The 21503-nt window shown below is 43.4% G+C and overlaps 1 protein-coding gene across 5 annotated transcripts in view; it reads left to right on the forward strand.

Annotated features, from left to right (window-relative positions):
• The window catches only part of grb14 (growth factor receptor-bound protein 14), a 36355-nt gene extending 16774 nt beyond the window's left edge, over positions 1-19581 (forward strand). Inside the window, exons 1-14 of one of the 5 annotated variants that reach the window (XM_018741618.2) lie at positions 432-767; positions 6674-6830; positions 7277-7372; positions 10861-10982; positions 11450-11524; positions 11751-11888; positions 14083-14193; positions 14994-15089; positions 15289-15351; positions 17134-17250; positions 17496-17565; positions 17688-17775; positions 18096-18189; positions 18412-19581. In XM_018741618.2, coding sequence (XP_018597134.2) covers positions 705-767; positions 6674-6830; positions 7277-7372; positions 10861-10982; positions 11450-11524; positions 11751-11888; positions 14083-14193; positions 14994-15089; positions 15289-15351; positions 17134-17250; positions 17496-17565; positions 17688-17775; positions 18096-18189; positions 18412-18558 — 1437 coding nt within the window. In that variant the 5' untranslated portion in view covers positions 432-704 and the 3' untranslated portion in view covers positions 18559-19581. Of the gene's footprint in view, positions 1-431; positions 768-5902; positions 6073-6673; positions 6831-7276; positions 7373-10860; positions 10983-11449; positions 11525-11750; positions 11889-14082; positions 14194-14993; positions 15090-15288; positions 15352-17133; positions 17251-17495; positions 17566-17687; positions 17776-18095; positions 18190-18411 lie in introns of those variants that run through there. The other 4 variants (XM_018741617.2, XM_018741620.2, XM_018741619.2 and 1 more) reach the window with 4 other exon arrangements.
• The last annotated feature ends 1922 nt before the right edge of the window (positions 19582-21503 follow it).

Raw genomic sequence — 21503 nt, forward strand, 5'->3', positions numbered from 1 at the left:
GCTTTCATTGCCTTCACAGTTAATAATGAGCTATAATTTTTACAAATGTTTTAAAAAGTTCTGTTTTATATTTAAAGATTTTCACCATACGATATGCAGTCAGTTTGCGTTGTATTGTTTATATGTTCTGCTGTGCCAAATACTTCAAATAATTGCACCGGTTAATTTTTTACACTGTTGATGATTATTTATAATGGACCAAGAAAAATATGTAAGCCACCAAAGTATATTACCTAATCAGGTGAAAGTAACTGCAAATGAAATTAATTTTTATTTTTTTTTTTTTTATCTCCTTCCATTTAAAGAATTATGTTTCAATTCTAAGCGAAGGTCCTTTTCACTGAGTTTTTCTGCTGTAGCAGTTGTATGAGGGACTTTTTTCTTTTTTTTTATCAAGGGTTTTTATTAGAATGATGGAGCGACTACAGAAAAACACAGAGTGTTTTCAAGGACAAAGGAGGAGTTTGTGTTTTGTGGAGAAGACATCTCCATGTTCCTATTTCGCACTCGCATTGTGTGGCAAACTTTACAGTTGGGCTTGACTTTCTGTGTGATACAGCGGATGAAATCCAAAATTTAAAAAAAGTACTAAAGTGCTAAAGCTGTGGGATATCTGCAAAAAAAAAAAAAAAGAAAAACCTGTTTGGCCATCATCTGTATATGGATATTATTTTATTTGCAGCTGTCTTTTGGAAGATAACACTATGAATTTCCATGCAAGAAGGGTCACTTTACCTACCATCACCCCTCTTTTTCTACAGAAGCGGGTAGGAGTTTTCTTCTTTTGTATCACTTTGGCTCATCGTACACAGGGCTTCTGGACTCCTGAAATTCTGTTGAAGATGCCAGTGTTAACTGACTTAAATCTGAACTTTGCTGGAAAAAAAATCAACATTGTGTTAATATTGTTTCAACCAGCTGATGTGGTACAGATTCAGGTCCATCCAAATGTTTGTTTTATGTCAGGATTTTGAGAAGTTAAGTTACCTTGACTCTTGTGTCTATGCTGCAGCAGTGATCTTATTCTGCTAGAACACGGGCAGAATACCAAAAGATTTCTGCAGTTTCTTTTCATGATTTTTTCAAGTATTACCAATGCGAAAAGTTCTGGATAGAAACATTTCACATTGCTTTATTACAAATGGATGTATTCTCTCTGTGTCAGAGTTATTATGTCCCGGAATTACAAAGAGTGTGCTGAATTTAAGCATGTATAATTAACAACCAAATCTGTCATGTTCCCTTTTTGAAATACATCACATTAATTATGTGACTCAGCATTATGTAGAGAATGCAACAAGTGCCAGTCAATAGCTAATAAAGGGAAAACCCACAATCCTGCGCTGAACTCCATTTCTCTTCTTAAAGACATTATTGCTAAACTGAAAATGTCCTGCATAAACGTAGAATAATTCAATTATACAAATGTTAAAAATATTGAAATATTTTTAACATAAATGCCCTTTGTTAGGGATATCACGTATAATGTGTGAGGCACATTCCCCTCAGAACCGTTTGAAATCTGTGTTGCAGAATGCATTCTGTCTGGATTACCTTCATTTCGCTCTGGGATTATATCGATATGAACCGAAGACTGTTTATGAGATCTAACCATATGCGAAACAGATTTTTAGAAAACGGAGTGAGTGTGTGAACGAGCGAAAGCTGAAAATGGACCAAAATTATACTGCAGGAATTTTAGCAAATGAAGGTTTTACTTTGCAAAAATCATTTTAAAAAACTTGCAGATTTTTCAAATTATGACATTTATTAAGAAATATGTTTTGAAATGCGTCTTTCCGTGTGTGGGAGATGAAGCTTTCTGATAGCACCCAGGTGTCATGCTGCATCCCTGCCGTCCGCTTGCCCAGCAGGGCGTCACTCGCGGCTCAGACTGTGTACTGGAGATTCCCTCACGGCTCAGGCAGCCTGAATCATCCTGCTCCCATCTGCTGCTCCTGGGACTCCACTCAGAAGGCCAGGGAAGAGGCCACGTTAACTCTTTACAACAGTGTGCTTTCTCCGGGTACAATGTGGTAGAACGGTAGAGGGATGAGAGTTTAGCCATAATCCCCATGCTTGAATGAGCTTTATAAACTTTATTACTTTGACTTTGTGAAGAGGTGCCCGCTTGGCACAAGTATAACAAAGGTATTTTACAATTTACAACTTGAACTTTACAAAACCTATGGAAAAGAAATATATAAATAAACAAAACATATAGTAGCATTCAATTATGATGTATTTTTGACAGCCTGTATGTTTTACCTGTGAAATTTATAAGCTACATGGGCACTATGTCTTGAACGTTCTTGGAATATACAGCTAACTATGGTGAAAGTTGATGTGTGTGATTTTGCTGCTTTAGGGCTCTTGCTGTAAGAACAGACCGCAGGTTTCAGACTCAAAGCAGGTTTCCAATCCTGCCAACTAGCAGTTAAGCAGCACAGCAGCCACATGTTCTCCACTCAGTCTTTTTCGCTCGTCAGCAGATTTGATCTCATCCTCATTCCTAAAACGTTGCCAAAAGACACAATCTGAAGTCAGAATAGGACACTTTAATACCAGGCAATTATCATTCTAACAATACAGCAACTGTAGAGCTCATTCATAATGCAAACGGTTTGACAGGATGCGGTTAAGGGAAGAATGACACCGACTTGAGAGTTGTCACATACTGGAATACCTAGAAAGGTCTACAAACATGCGGAAAGGTCTGATGGAATAGCGTGCCTTTCTCATCACGAAGGAGCCATTAGCCGTGAGCGCGGTCGTATCCCGCGAAGCATTTGAACACCGGGGCTCTCGGCTTCTAAAGAAGCAGCGGCAATGTAGTGAAGTGCAGAGCGCATTCTAAAAACACTGCTGCCCACAGCCACACAAAGGCTGGAGCCAAAGAGAAGCTACCGTTTTGGATTAGGCTGGGAGTGCCAACCCGGCCCCAGGTATGCGGACCCGGTGCTGTTATACGTGCTGTCCAAAGAGGTCACTCCGTTGGTGGACCGTGTCCAGAAATGCCACTCATTCTCGTAGGTTAGATACTGTAGACTGACCCGGGTTGTGCAGCACTAGCAGATGGAGCGAGGTGCGGTACAGCTGCGAGAGAGAGGTTCAAGGCTGAGCTCATGCAGGTGACTGGTGAACCGGTCTCAGCATGTCTGTCCTTGAGATAAAGAGACTTAAATAACAGTGTATCCCAACCAAGCTATATATAGTTCGGAGTGTACATGACTGTTTTTTTCTCTCCCGTCCCCCCCCGTTATCAGTATCATGGTCATGGATGGTGGATGGGTTTTAAATTGGTGTAAATGCTGGGATACATTTCCTCTGTACATTTTTGCAGTCTTGCTTCCTTCGTTGCCCAAATCTGATTTCATGCCCTTATCAATCTGCTGTGGGTCCCATCATTTGCCATTGCTTTGGGATCGCCAAGTTCCGGAAGGACAGCGTTTATCTACAGCTGATGGCAGGGACACTTTGTCTCATCCTCTGGGCATTGGTACGCTGTTCCAAGAATTATTCTTTCCCAACAAAGCCGTGCTGTGTTCTCCTTTACTGCAATAAAAATGCATTTTTAATGTTGAAACAAGCATCTCTGTCATTTTAAACTCTGCACAGTCTATGAATTCTGCGCACTGGCACTTTTATTTAATGTGTGTTGAAGGGTTATGTATTTCGTTCTCTTGCATGCTGTCAGTCTTCCAGTCTCTTTTTAAAATATATCCTTTTAGATCTTTTAAAACCTGCAGTAATGTTGTTTCCTCCATGAGAGCCCAGTGCTGCAGGTATAAATAGAGCTGTACTGATGAATGTGAAGACAAGTTGGCACCGATACGTTAGTTCTTTATGAACTCAGTTCTTTGTGCTCTGTAATATCAGCGGTTATCAAAAGCAGCACGTTATAATGGCCTCACTAAAATTTTGTCATAGATGCACTGATGCTGTATTCATTAAATGGCAGTGGAGTCCATTCCTCTCTTTCAGAGGAGAAAGTAAAGAACAAATTAACTCGTGACTAACTGAGCATGCAGTGGTTTTGTGTTTGTACTTATTAGTTTGTTTGAACAGACTGTCAAATTTGTAGTGGCCTAAGAAAGCAGACAAAAATGAGATTAGAAACAAAACTTTTGCGCAGACTAATGCTGAATATACACATAAGGACCTCATCAAATATTTGTCAAAGCTTTCTGAAGCGAGTGTTTCAGAATTTAGCCCAGAAATGTACATGAGACATGCCAGAAAACATCTGAGAGCAAAATTGGAAAAAAAGGTCATTGAGGTTTGCAAAGATTAACTGTTGTCCTTAGAAACATACAGAAGTTGAAGGCTTTTTTTAAAAACACAGACTGCAGAGGCAGACTGTGATAGAGTTGTACCATAGCAACAGCCCCTAGAAACAGCCATTCATATACAATTTTCTGAAAACCCTTTCCTAACAATAAAATGGCTACTGCCTTTGGGGGAAGCTGAAAAGAAGGAATATTTTACACTCGAGGCTCAGTAATTTAATCAAGGTTCATTATGAGCGCCTTAATTGTAACTAATGATTGTGTAACCACAACCAGTAGACGAGGTATCTGCATCATATGATCTAATCGCTTTTATAACCCTTGGTCAGAATTTAAGAGTGCACCTGGCAATGGCAGCTCGACTGAAACAAATCCATAACCCCAGATAATGGTGAGATAATAATGCCCATCTCAACTTACAGCATATAACGTGTTAACGTGCCTCATTTTTGGCTGCTTTGGGAAGAATCAGCAAAGCGTCAAGCTATGATGGTGTGTGTAACGCCCTGCAAGCTTCTACACCTTGCGACATCCATGCTGCCCCATTCCCCCATGAAATACAATACCTTGGAGATTTGATTTGGCAAATTCTCAGGAAATGACTTCCACAATGGGACACAGCTGGAATCCTGCCTAGATGTGATTCCCATATCCAGCCTAGCCGGGGCTGTTCGCTTCTTTTTTCGGCTCTTAAATTCCCGGAGCTCACTGCAAACATATCGTTTGATGCAACAGATAATGCTTACATTTAGAACAGTCGGTCCCCGAAAGGGTAGGGCTTTTTTCTTCCGTAAATCTGTTCCCAGGGTTGTGGAACTGTTGCAGCGGGTCACTAGTTGAGAGAACTTTATTACCTTCTTTCTCATTTTAGCAGGTACAAGTAGTTTACGCAGCAAAATTGCCCGTGAAAAGGGTTTCGGTAAAGCAGCCCCTTGGCTTTTGTCAGACGGCCCGCTAAAGGGACCTTCGCAAGTTCCTTTTTTTTTTTTTTGTCTTGTAAAGCTCTACTCTGACTGATTAAATGGCAGATCATTTACCTCATTTAGGGATGATGTCATGGCGAGAGGCTCTCATTCGCTGCCGGCTGCTGAAGGGTGCTAACCCTGGCCCTGCTGGAGCGCTCTGACCTCCTTTTCTCTACAAAAGAGGGGCTGGCTTGTCCTGCCTTGGCCGATTCGCCTTAAACCATGAGCAAAGCACAAAGAGCGTGACGGACAGCTGATCTCCGCCGTGCCTCCCCTTCCTCCCCCGCACCCTCCCGCTCCCTGTCAGCTGTGGGCCGAGTTGACCCAACTAGCACTGTGTTTAACTAGTACCTTTGTAATTGCCCGGGGACTCACGCAGGGCTTTATGCTGAGAGCTCTACTTGCCAAACGCTCTGCGAATGGGGAGGTGGAGCGAGCCTTGTGACTTTTTTCCTCCCCCCCCCCCCCCCCCCCCCCCCCTCCTCCTGCTGGTGTACGTGGAGAGCAGCCCCATCCGGTGCTCTTTTGCTTGAGAAGAGGTGGCAGGTGATTGGGCAGAGCCCCAGTGACATGTATCAACGGAGTCAGGAAAACGCTCCGCCAAGAGGCAGCTCCTTCTAATTACCTCATTTTAGCTCCACTGCAGTGTAGAGCGCATGCAAGCTGCTTCTCAGCTGACACGGTGCGCGCATGCTGTCTGATACATGTGTCGTACATGTTCCACGTACAAAGCCTGATTTATGATGCTGTGCACTCAGCCCTATATCAGCTGCAGAGCTAGTCCACATTCACAGGTCTGCTTGTCTCCAAATAGATGGGTAAGTGGCACAAAGCAATGTGTATTCATTCGTGTCCTTTTTTTCTTAATTTACTCTATGTGCAAATATAATGCTGTTCTGATTTGTCTCTTTTTTTTTTTTATAAGAAAAGGTGTCATTTTAGGAGTGATTCTTTTATATTCCTGAACTCTGCCACTTGCTGGCATGTGGGGAAGTTTGAAAGGCTGTAAAATCTCTGTGAAAGTGCAGATACTTTTTTTTTTTAAAAAAAAAAGAAAAACTTTTACCTTGTGAAATACATATTTTGCCATTACTGTGGACATCTTATAGTAGCAAGGATCTGAATGACGGAGCTGCTTCAGTTTTTAGAAATGGCTGGTGTGCCGCTAGTTTGTTGAATGGAAATGCACTGAGTTTGCACAAACGTGTGATGTGTGCAGGAAAGTCCTATGGGAATATAAACGTGTGCATGCGAGTCTCATAAGACCTCAGTTCAATGTGTTTGCATGCATACTGAAGTTTTAAAACAGATAGCACTATATGAAAGCTCTGGAAATTAATAGTAGGAATAAGAGGTGTGACCCAGATGCACATGTATATAAACATATAAACGCATGGTGTGTCAACAATTTTGCTGCAGGTGATCAAAGTATTTCATGAAGACAATACCAGTCGAGCAGTGGAGGTCCCTAGTGACATCACGGCGCGAGATGTCTGCCAGCTGTTCGTGTTGAAGAATCACTGCATCGATGACCGCAGCTGGACTTTGTTCGAGCAGCTCTCGCACCTGGGCATAGGTAAAAAACGTACTGTTGCATAAAATGGCAAAAAAAAAATGAACAAGATGGATGTTCCAGAAGCCTCGTCCTGTGTGTGCTAAAATGAAAAGCAAATCAGATATGCAGTTTCATATGAGGAGATGCTGAAACTATTTATATTGATTCTGCATTATATTATGGTAAGAAAATACTAGAAGAAGCACTGCCACGAGTATAATCAGGGTATAACCAGCACTGTCATAAGTATAACCAGTTACCTTGGAAGACTACCATTACCTGGTGTAAATATTGTTTAAGCACAGGCTATTTCTGTGTAGGATATATATTCTGCAGTTAGAGATTACTAATCATTTACTGTTTTTTTTGTTTGCTTTGGTTTCCTTTAAAGTGTTCTTGCAAATACATAGAAATATACAAGTTTTAGCAATGTTTTTTTTTGTGTGTGTTTACAACTGGAACGGAAGGGATAGGAATGAAAGGTTGGGCCCCGTCCCTCTGTCGGCAGCTCTTCCGTGCCTTCGTATGCGGAGTAACGCCTGTACGTGAGCGAGCTCTGAGAGGTGTGTAGTCAGCGAAGGGTTAAACAAGCCTTCCATGAGGAGCGCTGCTGGTGCAGTCTTCACAGTGCAATATTCCTCAGCAGCATTCTTCACAGCATTGCATAATTTGCCCATCTGCTCCCTTCTTCTTCTCATTCAAGTATTTTGCCTTTTTCCTTTTTTCCTTTTTGCTGTTGAAATCCACCACGGCCTCATTTAACCCTAAGTGCTGTGCAGTTGGGTTTCGGTCTCCGTGATTCACAGTGTTTTAAGTGTGGGAACTGTTTCACTGCACAAACACAATAGGTATCATGGTTCGGCATATAGGATGGACTTTTTCGCTTTTGAATTACCGTTGCGTAATGGTGAGCACAAGTCATTGTCCAAATACTCTTAAGACACTTTTGGGCCTGCCATGACTGCACAAAACTATGTCTTTAGATTGTGAGAAAGTTACCACAGTTTGCTTATTGCGCCCAGTGTGTGTACCATGTACAGCAGTAGGAAGTAATGAAAAAAGGTCCAAAGGTAATAGCATCTTCTCGTTTTTTCAAGCTCTAAAACACAAATTTAATGAAAAGTTAAATCGATCTAGTAAATATTGGTAACTAATGAAAAACTAAGCGTAGAAAAAAAAGCTACGAAAATAGCGATACACCTTGAACATATATAAGGTATTATATGTAAATGCTGAACTACTTATCATTAAACAAACTAATACACCAAACTAATTGAAGAAAATCTAATTTCTCTTGAATAACATTGTTGCTCAAATGGGAAGTTATCATTTGCTGCTGGGGATAATATTTAATTAGTGTTAGGCTTGAAGAAATGGCTGAACATTTCCTCAGACTTTTGTTCTCGTTTTGGGCATTTGATATCGCTGGCGGTTCTGATTTGAATGTGTGTTTTAAAAACTGGAAAAAAAAAAATCTTGCTATTTACAGAAAAGTGCATGTAAGCAGGCAACAAAGTCCTAAGTAACATCCCAAATAGATTCCAATCCATGTTTTCACTGTGGCATTTTCATTGTGGAAGTAAACTTCCTCCTTATGGGTGTCTAAATGCAGGTATTTTAAATACACTGGAACCTCAACTTACCAACACTAAAATTAGGACCATAAGTCTGTAACTCGATTTCTAAATCTAACAGCTACATTACAGCCAGTGAAGCTTAATAATACAGATGTCAATTGATCAATCCATCAGTTAGGTTCTGTAAAAACTTCAGATCAAGCTATAATGAACTAAAAATGTGTTATTTATTTATTTGACTTTCACCAACTGCTCGTCCTATGCAGGGTCACTCTGTTTCAGAGTCCATCCCAGAAACACAGCACACAAGAGATGGTACGCTGTGTGGACGGAACACCACTCCATAGCAGGACTTTTATCTTATTATGGTTTATTAACCTGAAACAACACGTGCAGCACCTGTTGGGATCTGGCCACTTTTATGTTTCCCTTATTATCTATGCAGTCAACAAAAGTGTAATAAAGCTGTACCATTATTCAATTGCTAGGCAAGTTGTGTCGCAGTCTAGAAGACAACCATACTTAAAAAAATCCCGTAAGACTTTTCTTTTTGCCTTTTTATAAAGTTCAAGCTTCGTTAAAATTAAAAATAATAAAAAGGTTACAAAATACACTGTCTCAACAAACTTGTGTTTAAATTTATGAGGATTGCCTGATTTATCCCTTAAATATGTGCAATGTTTATCATTGTTATTGATCACCAATGCTCAGGAACACCGGGTATGAGCTACATACATAATCAAATCAAATTGAATTAGTCTGCAAACATTGCTGTACTGTTTTCATATATTTCACTGCTGTCTTACATCTGGCTTACAATCCAAACACAGATGATGTTGTCTTCAACAGACTAATTTTTGAAAAGAGACAAGGAAACGGAATTTAAAAAATTGAAAAATGCTTATATTTTCAAATTTTGTAACTTAAATGTTTGCAACACGAGGAATTTACTATAATACAATTTCCGCAAAACTGTAATTCACCAGAACATCCAAGAGGTGGGAAATCATACTCCAATTTCCTTGGCCTGGGAGTCTCTTTTTTTCCTTTCCTCAGTTGCCAGATAGATTAATTCTGAAAATAGCCCTGGGAAACTGCCTTCTGTGTTTGACTCTTTGCTTTCTCTTATAACTTGTGTTACTGTATGTGCTCAATTGCTTGATGTCCTGTCACTTTATTGAGAAGAGCAATATATAAAAAGAAATTGACTTTAATTTTATATTAGCACATTAGCCACAAATATCAATAATCATCATTCGATAAACTATTTCTATATGTGTGTGTGTGTGTGTGTACATGCATACATAAACACCTATATACATATTTCTATACAAAACACACAGACACACACACCCTCTGAAACCGCTTGTCCTATGAAGGGTCGCGGGGAGCCGGAGCCTAACCCAGCAGCACAGGGTGTAAGGCTGGAGGGGGAGGGGACACACCCAGGACGGAACGCCAGTCTGTCGCAAGGCACCCCAAGCGGGACTCAAACCCCAGATCCACCGGAGAGCAGGACCCGGTCAAACCCACTGCACCACCGCACTCCCCCCCCAAACAAAACAACTGATTACATAAATTAGTTATTTGTACAGAAACATTATGTGGACATGGCTGTTCACAGAACAATAAAGCTTTAAGGGTACAATTTATATCCTGAGGTTTCCTTCATGCGCCTGTAAGAATTTATTTCATCCTAAAGAAATCTGTGCTTTGGGGCTCTATTCTGATTTACGAGGAATAACCTGGTTTATGCATCATGTTCAGAGAAAATCTGTATCTTCTAGGCAGAAAGGAGAAGGGAGAATAATACACTTCTTACCTTAGATCTTTTAATAGACCTTGAGGAATGCATTATGATGACCAACCAGGCTTAACTCTTGTTATGCTATGGGAATTAATTAGCTTTAAATAACTTCACTGTTCCAGATGGCTGGATACAAACAGCTGGTTTCCAGAGATTCATAAAATATTCATTGTACATTCTAAGAAATGAATAAAACTTAATAATAATTTTAAATAATGCCTGCAAACCAAGTTTTCATTACACACGTTACATGAGATTCTTTACTGAAGGTTAAGGAATTATTGCGAGGAGGTGTTAATTTTTAATTTATGGACTACAGTGTGCTTAAGGGTAGCACAGTTGGGAGGCTTAAAACACAACCAGTTGCAAAGTCACATACTAATATCACATACGGCTGTTATTCTGAGCACCGGGAAGTTTTTCCGTAACACTTTCCTTGTTTGCTCTGCATTGTTTCATCTAAGGTATGAGCTTTTGCTTTATCATGCTGTTGTGCAGCAAATGCTTTGAAAATGACCCCGAACATAAACAAACCTTAAAACTAACATTTCGCCTACATCCCGCTGTGTTACTCTTTCCAGCTTTGCCAAAATGCTCAAGATCAGGTCCAACGAGTCCCTCTTCTTGCCAGCTCATTGAGCATGTTATCTCTGAATTTATTGCACAGAGAGGACCATTGAAGACCATGAGTCAGTCATCGAAGTGCAGTCTAGCTGGAGCATGGACACTGACAGCCGACTGTACTTCAGGAAGAATTATGCCAAATACGAATTCTTCAAAAAGACCCTGGTAAGCCGAGCGCTGAGCGCATGATGTCTAAACCTGGGATTTTGCGTATGCCTGTGTCATTTAAGCGCCTGCTGGCCGTAGCGATTTCCATTGCAGAATCCGATCCGGCACATGTTTTGCAGATAATATGTTACACTATAGCGCGATACTGACAAATATTTGCTGACTCAGTTCATTCTAAGTGTCGTGCTGTGCAGTTCCTGGAGCCATAATTTAAATGTACAGATCGTATGTATAGTTAATTTATCAGCATCCCCCGCAGCTGGGACCTATTGCATTACCATTTAAATGGATTACATTCGCTTCTCTGGTGTCCTGTGTTTTTCTCCGTGTAAACGGAAACATCACACGCCATTTACGCTTCTTGCTGTTGTCTAACAAGTTAATTAAAAGCAGAAACATTCTGTCCCCAAAGTCCCAAAGCTGCCAGCTGACTGATGTGAAGCTTTAATATTTTGCACCAACAGGACTTTTTCCCAGAGCACATGGTGTCTATATCAAGTGAGACCAATGGGATAATGAACCATTCACAGCTAATACAGGTACCCATTCTAATGCTGTAACATCTGGAATACAGTAGAAAAGGGAAACTTTTCGTTATGCTTTAAGACAGGGCAAACTTTTTACGTGATGTCTATCGTGCATATGTGACATGCTTGCAATAATACGGCGGTGCACTGCATTTTATGACTGCATATTATTTCTTATGATCCCTTGGATTTCCTGGTGCTACGTCCCTTTCCTAAACCTGCATCGCCTCATCTGCAGACCTTTCTTAACGCGAGCTCGTGCCCCGAGATCCACGGGTTCTTGCACGCCAAGGAGCAAGGCAAGAAGTCCTGGAAGAAGTTTTACTTTGTCCTGAGGAGATCGGGACTCTACTTCTCAAACAAAGGGACGTCCAAGGTCAGCAACCATGTTACTAAACGTGCGTAACATGATGAACGCGCGTGCTGGAAATGCATTTATTATATGACCAGTTTCCACCGTTAACCTTTTCAGTGCAGAAGTTAGAGTATTCATAACACGGGCATTTTGCTCACACGACTGTGAAAGCTACTGTGCACTTTTCATTCTTCCTCTGCTGCGATATTACATGCCCATCTTTTCTTCAAATTAGGAAATGCCTACATGTTTTATTCTAAAGTGAAACTCTTCACAATCTTTAGAACAGGGTTTCCCATCATTTTCGGCCAAGGGCTACAGTCATTATACAGAACTTGTCCAAGGGCCACATGTGTGAAAATCATAGTAACATGCTGAATCTTAAATACTTACATTTAAAAATGATTTATTTTTGTATTTTATTTGGGTGCAGAGTGTGTTCAGGTGTGTGTGTGTCAGACTACACATTGTGTTGTCAAGCGACTCCATAGAACGTGTAAATTTATGGTAAGTTTGGTATATATTAATAATTATACAAATGCTCTTGCGAGCCACATAACATGAAATGGACAGCTCTGCTTTAGAATGATCTTTCCAGCTAAATGTATGAATGGCTGGTCTGTGTGAGTTGCGCGGTGGAGCATCGCAACGACTGTGACTCTGCGGCACAGCTCCAGCTGGCTCCCGCTCTCCCCAGGTCAGCCGGCCCTCCGGGGACCGAGCTCCAGGCAACGCGGCCGGGCGCTGCTTTACACCTGCGCTGCACCGTGCCAGCCTGTCCCCCTGTCCTCCTGTCCCCTTGTCCCCCTCCTCTCTCTGTCTCCAGCCACAAAAGAGCTCTTGTGCACAAAAAGGCCCTGCTCTTCGCTTGTCAATACATATCATTTGATACAAGGCCTCACTAACTTTTCCCCTTGCTGCATATATATTTTCTATGATTGATTTGGCCTTTTCCTGTGTTCTTACTGCCAGCTGGCTATCTCTCAAACGGCATCGCACACCTGCTCATCAAAATCGGCAACTTGGAAATGGAAACTGCTGCTTTGTGCATCAGGGGGCAGACAATGATTGGCTTTGTTCCTGTCCACATGGGAAACAGATGTGTGTCTAGGTACACACAGTGAGCCTCCAGTGTGACCTCCTGCCATTGTGTTTCATAGCTGGGCCTGAACTGTACACAAACCTGCTGCACACACTGTCACCGGTAAAGGATGCTCAGATCGCTGTTGTTATCATCATCATCCTGGCATATTCATAACAGATCCTCAGCTGGGCGTTATAAAAACTTTTGGCCCTGTTATACTTTATTCATTAGGTGACACTATTCTCAGAAGTGACTTGCACTGACATAAGCTTACAGTGACTTACCCTTTTTATGGTGGTGGGAGGACCCCTGGGCAAGGTCCAGCCGCCAGGTCCGAGCCGACCCGCCCCAGGGAACCGGAGCCTAACCCGGCACACGGGGCGTAAGGCCGGAGGGGGAGGGGACGCACCCAGGACGGGACGCCAGTCCGTCGCAAGGCACCCCAAGCGGGACTCGAACCCCAGACCCACCAAGGAGCAGGACCCGGACCAACCCACTGCGCCACCGCACCCCCTACCCTTTTTGTATAGCTGGGCAATTTTTACTGGAACAAGTCATAATCAGGAGTACCAAAGTACCTGGGATCTGAACCCAGATCTTTTTATTTCCGAGAGACATCTTTAACCACTATGCCACCTGCTGCCCCGCTACCGGCTTTCTACAGAATTAGACTTTTTAAAGCTTTGATTAAATTTGGATTACTGCTTTTTCATCTCAAGGGATGCCCAAAGCAGAACAGAACTAAGTCGAATAATTCATGAATTTTTTTGTAAAAGGCTCATGGGCTACCTGGTTTGGGGTGCATACAAACCCCCAGTATTTGTATTCCTCAGACACCTCCATCCTGGTGTTCCCAGGTGCTCTCTGGCATCCAACGTAACCCCTGCCCCCCGATTATGTATTTGCTTACCGTCTGTGCCCGACATGGTGCTCATGGCTGACATTTCTTTTAAACCCAACCCTGTTCACGCCTCCAGAATCAGCCCACAGCCCGAGTCCTTTCCGCAGCAGCCGTGCTGTTGACCAGATAAGCAGAGAATTGAATCAAGAGATTGCTGAGTTTCCATGAAAATGGAATGACCCAAACCCAACGACAGACTTACACGTACCGTGTTGTGTTTTCCCTCAAAGGAACCGAGGCATCTACAGTTCGTAGCCGAGTTCAGCGACAGTGACGTCTACTCTTTACTGTCAGCCAGGAAGATGCATGGAGCACCCACAGAATACGGGTTTTGTATCAAGGTATATGGGCTCAATTCCTTTCTTCTGCCACAGTGTCAACGGCATAAAGACATGTTACGGAGAGCAAAACTCAGTGTTCATCACACAAGTGTTTTCAGTTGTGCATTAACAATAAAGGGCATTTGGTCAAAGCATTCCTGCTCCAGGTTTTTTATAGAGCACTGCGGGATTTCCTGGATCCTTTCATTTTTTCTTACATGTGCCATATTATTGTCTGAGCACATTCATGCTTGTTTGGTCAGCCCTCCAGATCAAGTAAATTTTGATCACAGTGGGTTTCATTTTGCTGCGTTACACAAATGTGCAGCCAGATGTGAAGAGCTGTAACTCTTGATTCCAAGTACATGTTGCCTTTTCAAGCAGTGCCATTTAGTTATCAGATGGAGCCCATATATTACAAGAATGAAGCCTAATTAACCTTCACTGTTATCATAAGTAGAATGTCTAGTGCAGGTTGTAAAAGTCTCCGTGGTGAGATTGCCTGTCTGGTATGTTATCTCCAGTGAACTTTGTGAATGCTTGCTGCGAACCAAGGATGAAAAAGGCTCCAGAAATGGGAAACCAGTGATAGCAGAAAAGCAAACAGACTAGATGGGAATGAACAAGGAAAAAAAGACTCAGCATTTGGAGTTATGGAAATGCTTTTCCAGAAGGGACCCTGTTTCGCCCATATTTATAATTCCTTTAGAGAAAGGCATCAGTCATCGCTGATGTTAAAGCATTAAAGGACCGTTTGACTGTTAAAGACATATGGGCCTTATCTGCAAGGCACACACTGATCCCGTGCTTCGGCCTTCCAGCCAAACAAGTCGGGCTCTCCCCGGGATCTGAAGCTGCTCTGCGCTGATGAGGAGCACATCAGGACCTGCTGGGTGACCGCCATTCGTCTCTTCAAGGTAACCCCCAACCGCATCCAAGGCCTGTCGCCCCATCGGTACTCGAGGCTCCCACCTGCACCCTGTAGACAGCCAGGTGCCCGTTGTGCTTGCAGACCACACAAAGTCCTTCATTTCCCAGCAAGGCTTTTTTAAAAATGTCTTTCTAAGTCTGCGCTACGGACACATGATCGATTTGTATGTATGTGTGTTTTTGTAGCATGGGATGCAACTGTACCAGAACTTCATCCAGCCACATCAAAAACAGAAAACGTCTCCCATGGTATGTGTCTTTAGACTCTGCTGCAGGGAGGGAAAAAAAGCCATGGAAAATGGCTTTCTTTCAGACTCCTTTGATTTCAACCTTCACTTTATAATATGCCTCTTATTCTTGTCCCCTGCAATGAGCAGCATGCATACTTGACATTTCCTGTTTCATGTTTATAGTGCATTTTTGTATACTTTTTAAATATTAGCATGCGCAGCAAGTACTCTGCTACTTAAACTTAACAGAAATATTAATGAACTGCTTTAAAAGTGAAATTTAAGAATAAAGCACATTCCACTATGGCTGCCAAAATATTTACTGGATCGATCAATTAGCTTTGTACTTTTGAATTGAGGAAGGGCTCATTTTATCCATGTTCGATGAGTCGCTGTTCTTTCAAAATAGCTTCTTAATCAGCTACTTCTAGCCTTCTAGTCTCCACAGGGCTTCTCTCCCAAGTTTTCGGCCTGGAAAATACAGAGGTTGTCTCTGTATGCTGCTGAGTCCAGGGCCACGGTGCTTCTGGGAGCAGGGAGGCAGCCAGAGATTAGTTCAGGGCCTGGGATTCATACTGGGGTTTGGAGAGTAACCATGGAGGAATGCAGCTCTTGTACTCTTTCTTGCACATAAAAAACCGTGTGGTGGATCATGTTAATGGGTTACTGAGATAAGATGCACGGTGGGAACATTTAGAGTTTTATTTTAATGTGGTGATGGGCAAAAAATAGAAATCAAAGGCAGTACAGGTAGTCCTCGAATTACGACGGCCCAAACTTACAACAGCCATCCCATCAACCGTATTATATTATTTTTGAATCCCAACAAGAGCTGCAAAGCACCCTTATCTGTCCCTGACTCAGTCAATGTGGCTATCTGTTATTGCATTTTTTTTGCAAAAACACACACATAGTGTCTACAAGCGCTTGCCCCGAATGGGGTCGCAGCGAACTGGAGCCTAACCCGGCAACACAGGGTGCAAGGCTGGAGGGGACACATCCTGGACGGGACACCAGTCAGCCGCAAGGCACCCAAGCAGGACTCGAACCCCAGACCCACCAGAGAGCAGGGCCCGGCCAAACCCGCTGCGTCACCACACCCCTCCCCGGCCCCCCGCACAAACTTTTTTTGTTTTACAAATCTTTGTTTGGTGAATCCCTGCAGGTTACTTTTTTAAATAAATGGCTGGGAATTAAAAACTGAGCATTCTGAAAAAATTAGATGAAATCAGATGTATAAATTAAAGCAAAAAATAAGTTTAGTGTAATAAACATGATATAATATGCCTCTAACACTGTAATGTTTGCATATAATTATTATGAATCTGTATTAGTATTATATACACAAGAATAATGCGCAGAATTGCTGAGAAAATATAACAAATCCCTATTATACAACGTAGCATCCATGCATGTAAATTGTTTATGTATTCGTATGGTTTATGTACAACAGTATATTGGGACTTGCGACTTACAAAGACTTACAAAGCGGTCGGAACGAAACCCCGTCGTAAGTCGAGTACCACCTGTATCACCCCTTTTCTCCGCGACTACACAAGGAATGACCTGTCACTTTATTTTATGGTTTCCTCTGGTCGTTGTTACTGACCAACCATGCATGAACTATTAAATGAAGAACGAAGGATATTAAAGAGCAATAAATGTTAAAAGAACCTAGAGCCCCTTTTCAGTTCAGATGTGCCCGTAAGAAGGCTGCGCTCTTGAACGAACACTAGGTGGCAGCAAAACGCCACCGCAAGCGACGGCCTTCTCTTCCTCCTTCTCTCTGCTTTGCGTCCAGAGGAGCATCTCCGAGAACTCCCTGGTGGCCATGGACTTCTCAGGACACAAGAGTCGGGTGATTGAGAACCCCTCGGAGGCGCTGTCCGTGGCGGTGGAGGAGGGACTGTCCTGGCGGGTACGCGTCATGTTTTTATTCCTGCTGTTTATCTCTGCTCCACGGCACAGCGCTGTCCCCGAGCGGACGTCGGGCCGCATAGCAGCGCACGTCACGGGCCTCGGTGGTGTCCCCGCCACGCTGCCGTGTCCGTCCGCAAATTGGACCGGAGCGGATCGGCGCTGTCAGGCAGGTGACACGCGCGCATGTCCCCCCCCCCTCACTCCCTGCGCTCCTCACGCGCGCTCTCTCTCTCTCTCTCTCAGAGGAAAAGCTGCCACCGGCTGAGCTCCCACGGAAGCCCCTCGGCCTCCCAGAGTCCCGCTGCGAACTTAGGTCAGTGGGACACAGCCGTGTGTGTGTGTGTGTGAGCGGGGCCTGCGTCGTGCACTCGCAGGCGTCGAACCCGGCTCACGTGTGTGTATCATGTGTTTGTGTGTGTGTGTTCCCCGTGACAGGCCTCCACAGGGCCCAGCCGTGGTTCCACAGCAAACTGTCCCGCGACGAGGCTCACCGCCTGATCGCCCAGCACGGCCTCATCGACGGGTACGCTCTGTGCTTTCATGATCCGCCGGCCGTCGCGCGCAGGTCACGCGTGGGTCTCGAGATGGGCTGCGCCGAGCCGCGCGCCTCCCGTGTTCCATTGACGGCGTGCGTGCGTTTTGCCGGGCGAATCGAATGGCGTTGTTATCAATCATGCCGAAGCGTCACACATTGATCCGTCTTATTAATAAGTTATTACGGCCTCGTTTTCTTTTGATGTCCTGTGGCACGAAGCGAAGCTTCGTCTCGAGACTTGCGCTGCGGGCTTTTTGCTGCAAGTAATCTTCTCTTAAGTCTTTTCTTTTCAAACGCTTTGATTTCAGGGTTTTTCTTTTAAGGGACAGTCAGAGCAACCCCAAGACGTTCGTCCTGTCGCTGTGCCACACGCAGAGAGTCAAACACTTTCAGATCTTACCTGTAAGTACATAGTAAGTTGTCCCGCATTCACAGTCCGTGCTGTAAGTACAGAACCTTCCTTTCTTACTTTGTACAGTATATAAACCTCTCGCTGGAGCTGGAGTCAAAGGCTTGTCTTTGTGTACTTAGGCAGACCGTGTCCCTTGTCTGTGTGCGTGTGTGTGCGCGTGTGTGTGCGCGTGTGTGTGCGTGTGTGTGCGTGCACGCGCGCCCGTGTGGCAGGTGGAGGACGAGGGCGAGCTGTTTTTCAGCCTGGACGATGGCCAAACGCGTTTCACCGACCTCATCCAGCTGGTGGAGTTCTACCAGCTCAACAAGGGCGTGCTGCCCTGCAAGCTCAAGCACCACTGTGTCAGGATCACCCTCTGAGGGCGTGGAGGGCCCCGGGTCCGACGGAAAAACGCCCTCTTCGCCGCGGCGGCGCCCTCCCGGGGGAGTGACCGCGGCGGGGACGGCGGGACGGGACGGGACACCTATCGACAAGCGCCACGTTCTTGGACGGAGGAAGCGGTGGCGCGAGCGCCACACAAAAGCGCGATCGCATCCCGTCACTTGGGTTTGAACGCGGACTGCTTCGGCGAGGGGTGCGGAGGACCCTGGGGCTGGGATCACACGGACAGCGCTCGAGATTTGCTTTCGCGCGCGCCTCTGACGTGCGCGTGGTCAAGGGAGTGCGCCGGGCCTATTTCGTAAGGCCGTGCGTTAGGCGCAGCGAAGCACGCTTTTATGATCCGCGCGGCAGAAGCGCAGCGCACACCCCTTCCGCCCATGTACTGTACATAATGTAGAGCTCCGCGTGCCCGCGCAACAGCCGCGCACATGGCGCTATATCCGCTACGTTCTCCTTCTCCTTGGAAACGCGCAGCGCTTCCGCCGGAAGCTTCTCACCGCGCGCCGCAAGTTCGCGCTCGGTGACGTGGGAGCGCCGCGAGTGCGGCGCGTGTCGCTCTATAGCCATAGGCGTCGTCTGCAGGTTGACGCGACCGCGCGGCAAAATCGCGTGCGGTCAGGACCGAGGACGTGGCAGGGAGGGAATTCGCAAAGCAGGTCGGACGGAGGACGCGCTCACTGAGCAGAAAGGCCGACTGACAGCAGTCCTCCGTCCCTTCCTTTTGTGCTACACTAACCAACTAAGCGCAGCGACTGTTAAGCTCGCCGAGCGGCTCCGCGCGCTCCGGAGTGAACCGGGCTCCGCTTCTTTCTCACGTCATTTGCATTTCAAGGCATTCAGGTGTTTTATAAAACGTGGTTTGCTTTCCTGTAGCGAGACACGCAGCAAGCGGAGGAGAAATGAATGCTGATTCTGACTGAGCACACTGGTGAAGCTGGACTCACTGAGCGCTCTCTCTCTCTCTCTCTCTCTCTCTCTCTCTCTCTCTCTCTCTCTCTCTCTCTCTCTCTCTCTCTCTCTCTCACACACACACACACACACACCTGGCTGGTACTGTACATTTATGTGGAATGTATTGATTATAACTGAAACATTGACGGCTCTTTCCTTGTGTGTCTTCTGGATCAGTTTCGGGTGTTTTTCTACATTTGGTGATTGAATAAATAAAATAAATAATGAAACCTCTTGGGGGAAAAAAATTCTAATCTTTAGTGTGGTGTACATTAAACACGTGCGTAATAATTCCATGTACAAGATTCAGGTAAGGCCACGTGCAACATTTCAGTTTTTTCAACGTCATCTGTGTAACAAATCAGTGCAGTTTATTTAAAGGTATTGATACAAGTGGTCCAGTTTGCTCGTGGTACTCCAGCTTCATCAATTAACGCATGTAAGAAAACTCATCCAGGTGAAATATGTGCACATTTTTTATTTGGAAAATATTTTTGTAAGTTGTTGCATTGCGACAATAAGTGTATATGGGCAATGATACCTTAAGGCAACCTGTTGTTAAATGGGCTTAATGGTATTTAATTTCTCATAACCTGAGAGCAGTGCATTGAGAATATAAATGAATGTCATTGTCAGTTTGCACTCTGTGTTTTGTAATTTTTTTGTATTTTGACTTGAGCTATACAGTAGCACACTTTCGAAATGTTTCACACTCATTCAAAGATTTGCTTCTAAATACTGTAAGTCTTACACTCTTCATTGCACTAAAGTTACAACATTGGTAACATTTAGTTCTAATTCCCACGATTAATAGTGACTGTTAAAGACTCAATACAGTATGTTTAAGTGATAAAACATGTTTTTTTTTTTTTCTCATTCTTGGGTATCTGTCTAGCTATGCCTTCCTTACATTTCATATGGACCTAAATAAAGAGCTTGCATGTAAAATGTAAGTAAAATCATCATGTTTTATACATGAATGTATACATAATTTGATGTCCTCTATAAATTTAATTTTCTACTTTTGTCATTGTACTATCTGCAGTTTTAATTCAAGCTTTCAGGAGATGCCCCTCTTACTGTGTTGTCATACCATCACAACATAACAGCAAACAAGAAATACAGTTTATGGTGTTGTGTAGAAGAAATGCTGACATTTTATTAAAAAAACAAAAAAAACACCTCTGTGCTTGATGTTTACATGGCAAATTCGAATTAAACTGAACCCGATTCAAAGTGTTTTTCACTTTTTTGGATTATGAAACGGTATACAGAAGTATTTTCAGTTTCCAAGATATCAAACTGTTACACGTTAGATGCTTATCATTAAACACTCATTGCAGTGGAACTGAAGTTTAGGTCATTTTAAATGAAGGTAAAAACTGTCCAGTGTGCCACCTTTGTGTTGCTTGATTATTTTGTCAGTGAACCAAAGTTTAATGTATCCTGAAATACCCTTCATGTGATGTGAATAGCTCAATTGTTTGGAGTAAAGAGGTAAAGTCTGATTTCAGTTTGAGGAGACAGTAGATGGCAGAGTAGGGTTGCCCACCGAATCTGTTTTTCCCTTCATTTTTAAGGCCTAATCTGTTGACTTGTAGTGTCTGTACACCCCAAAACGTTACAGTTTCTACAAAATGATAAATTATTTAAAGCCACATATATACAGTACCAATTAGTGTTGTGAATAATTTCATTTAACATGAAAAGAAACATCACCGTCTGATAAATCATTAAAATTTTAAAAGCATGAATCATTAAAATGAGTTTTTGCTTCAAATATATCTGTTGTTGTAATTGTTTATCACTAATGTGTTTATATATAACTTCTTTCCCAGCAAGCCCTAAGGAGAAAGTATAAATGTGTCATTAATATGTTTTAAGTACCACGATTGTCTTGTTTTTCACATGTAAGTTCCTTGTGGCAAGACAGACTTAAGACAATTATTCACAAATGCATTATGGGTATTTT

Source organism: Scleropages formosus, chromosome 12, assembly GCF_900964775.1.
Source record: "Scleropages formosus chromosome 12, fSclFor1.1, whole genome shotgun sequence".
In the NCBI taxonomy this organism is placed as follows: Eukaryota; Metazoa; Chordata; class Actinopteri; order Osteoglossiformes; family Osteoglossidae; genus Scleropages; species Scleropages formosus.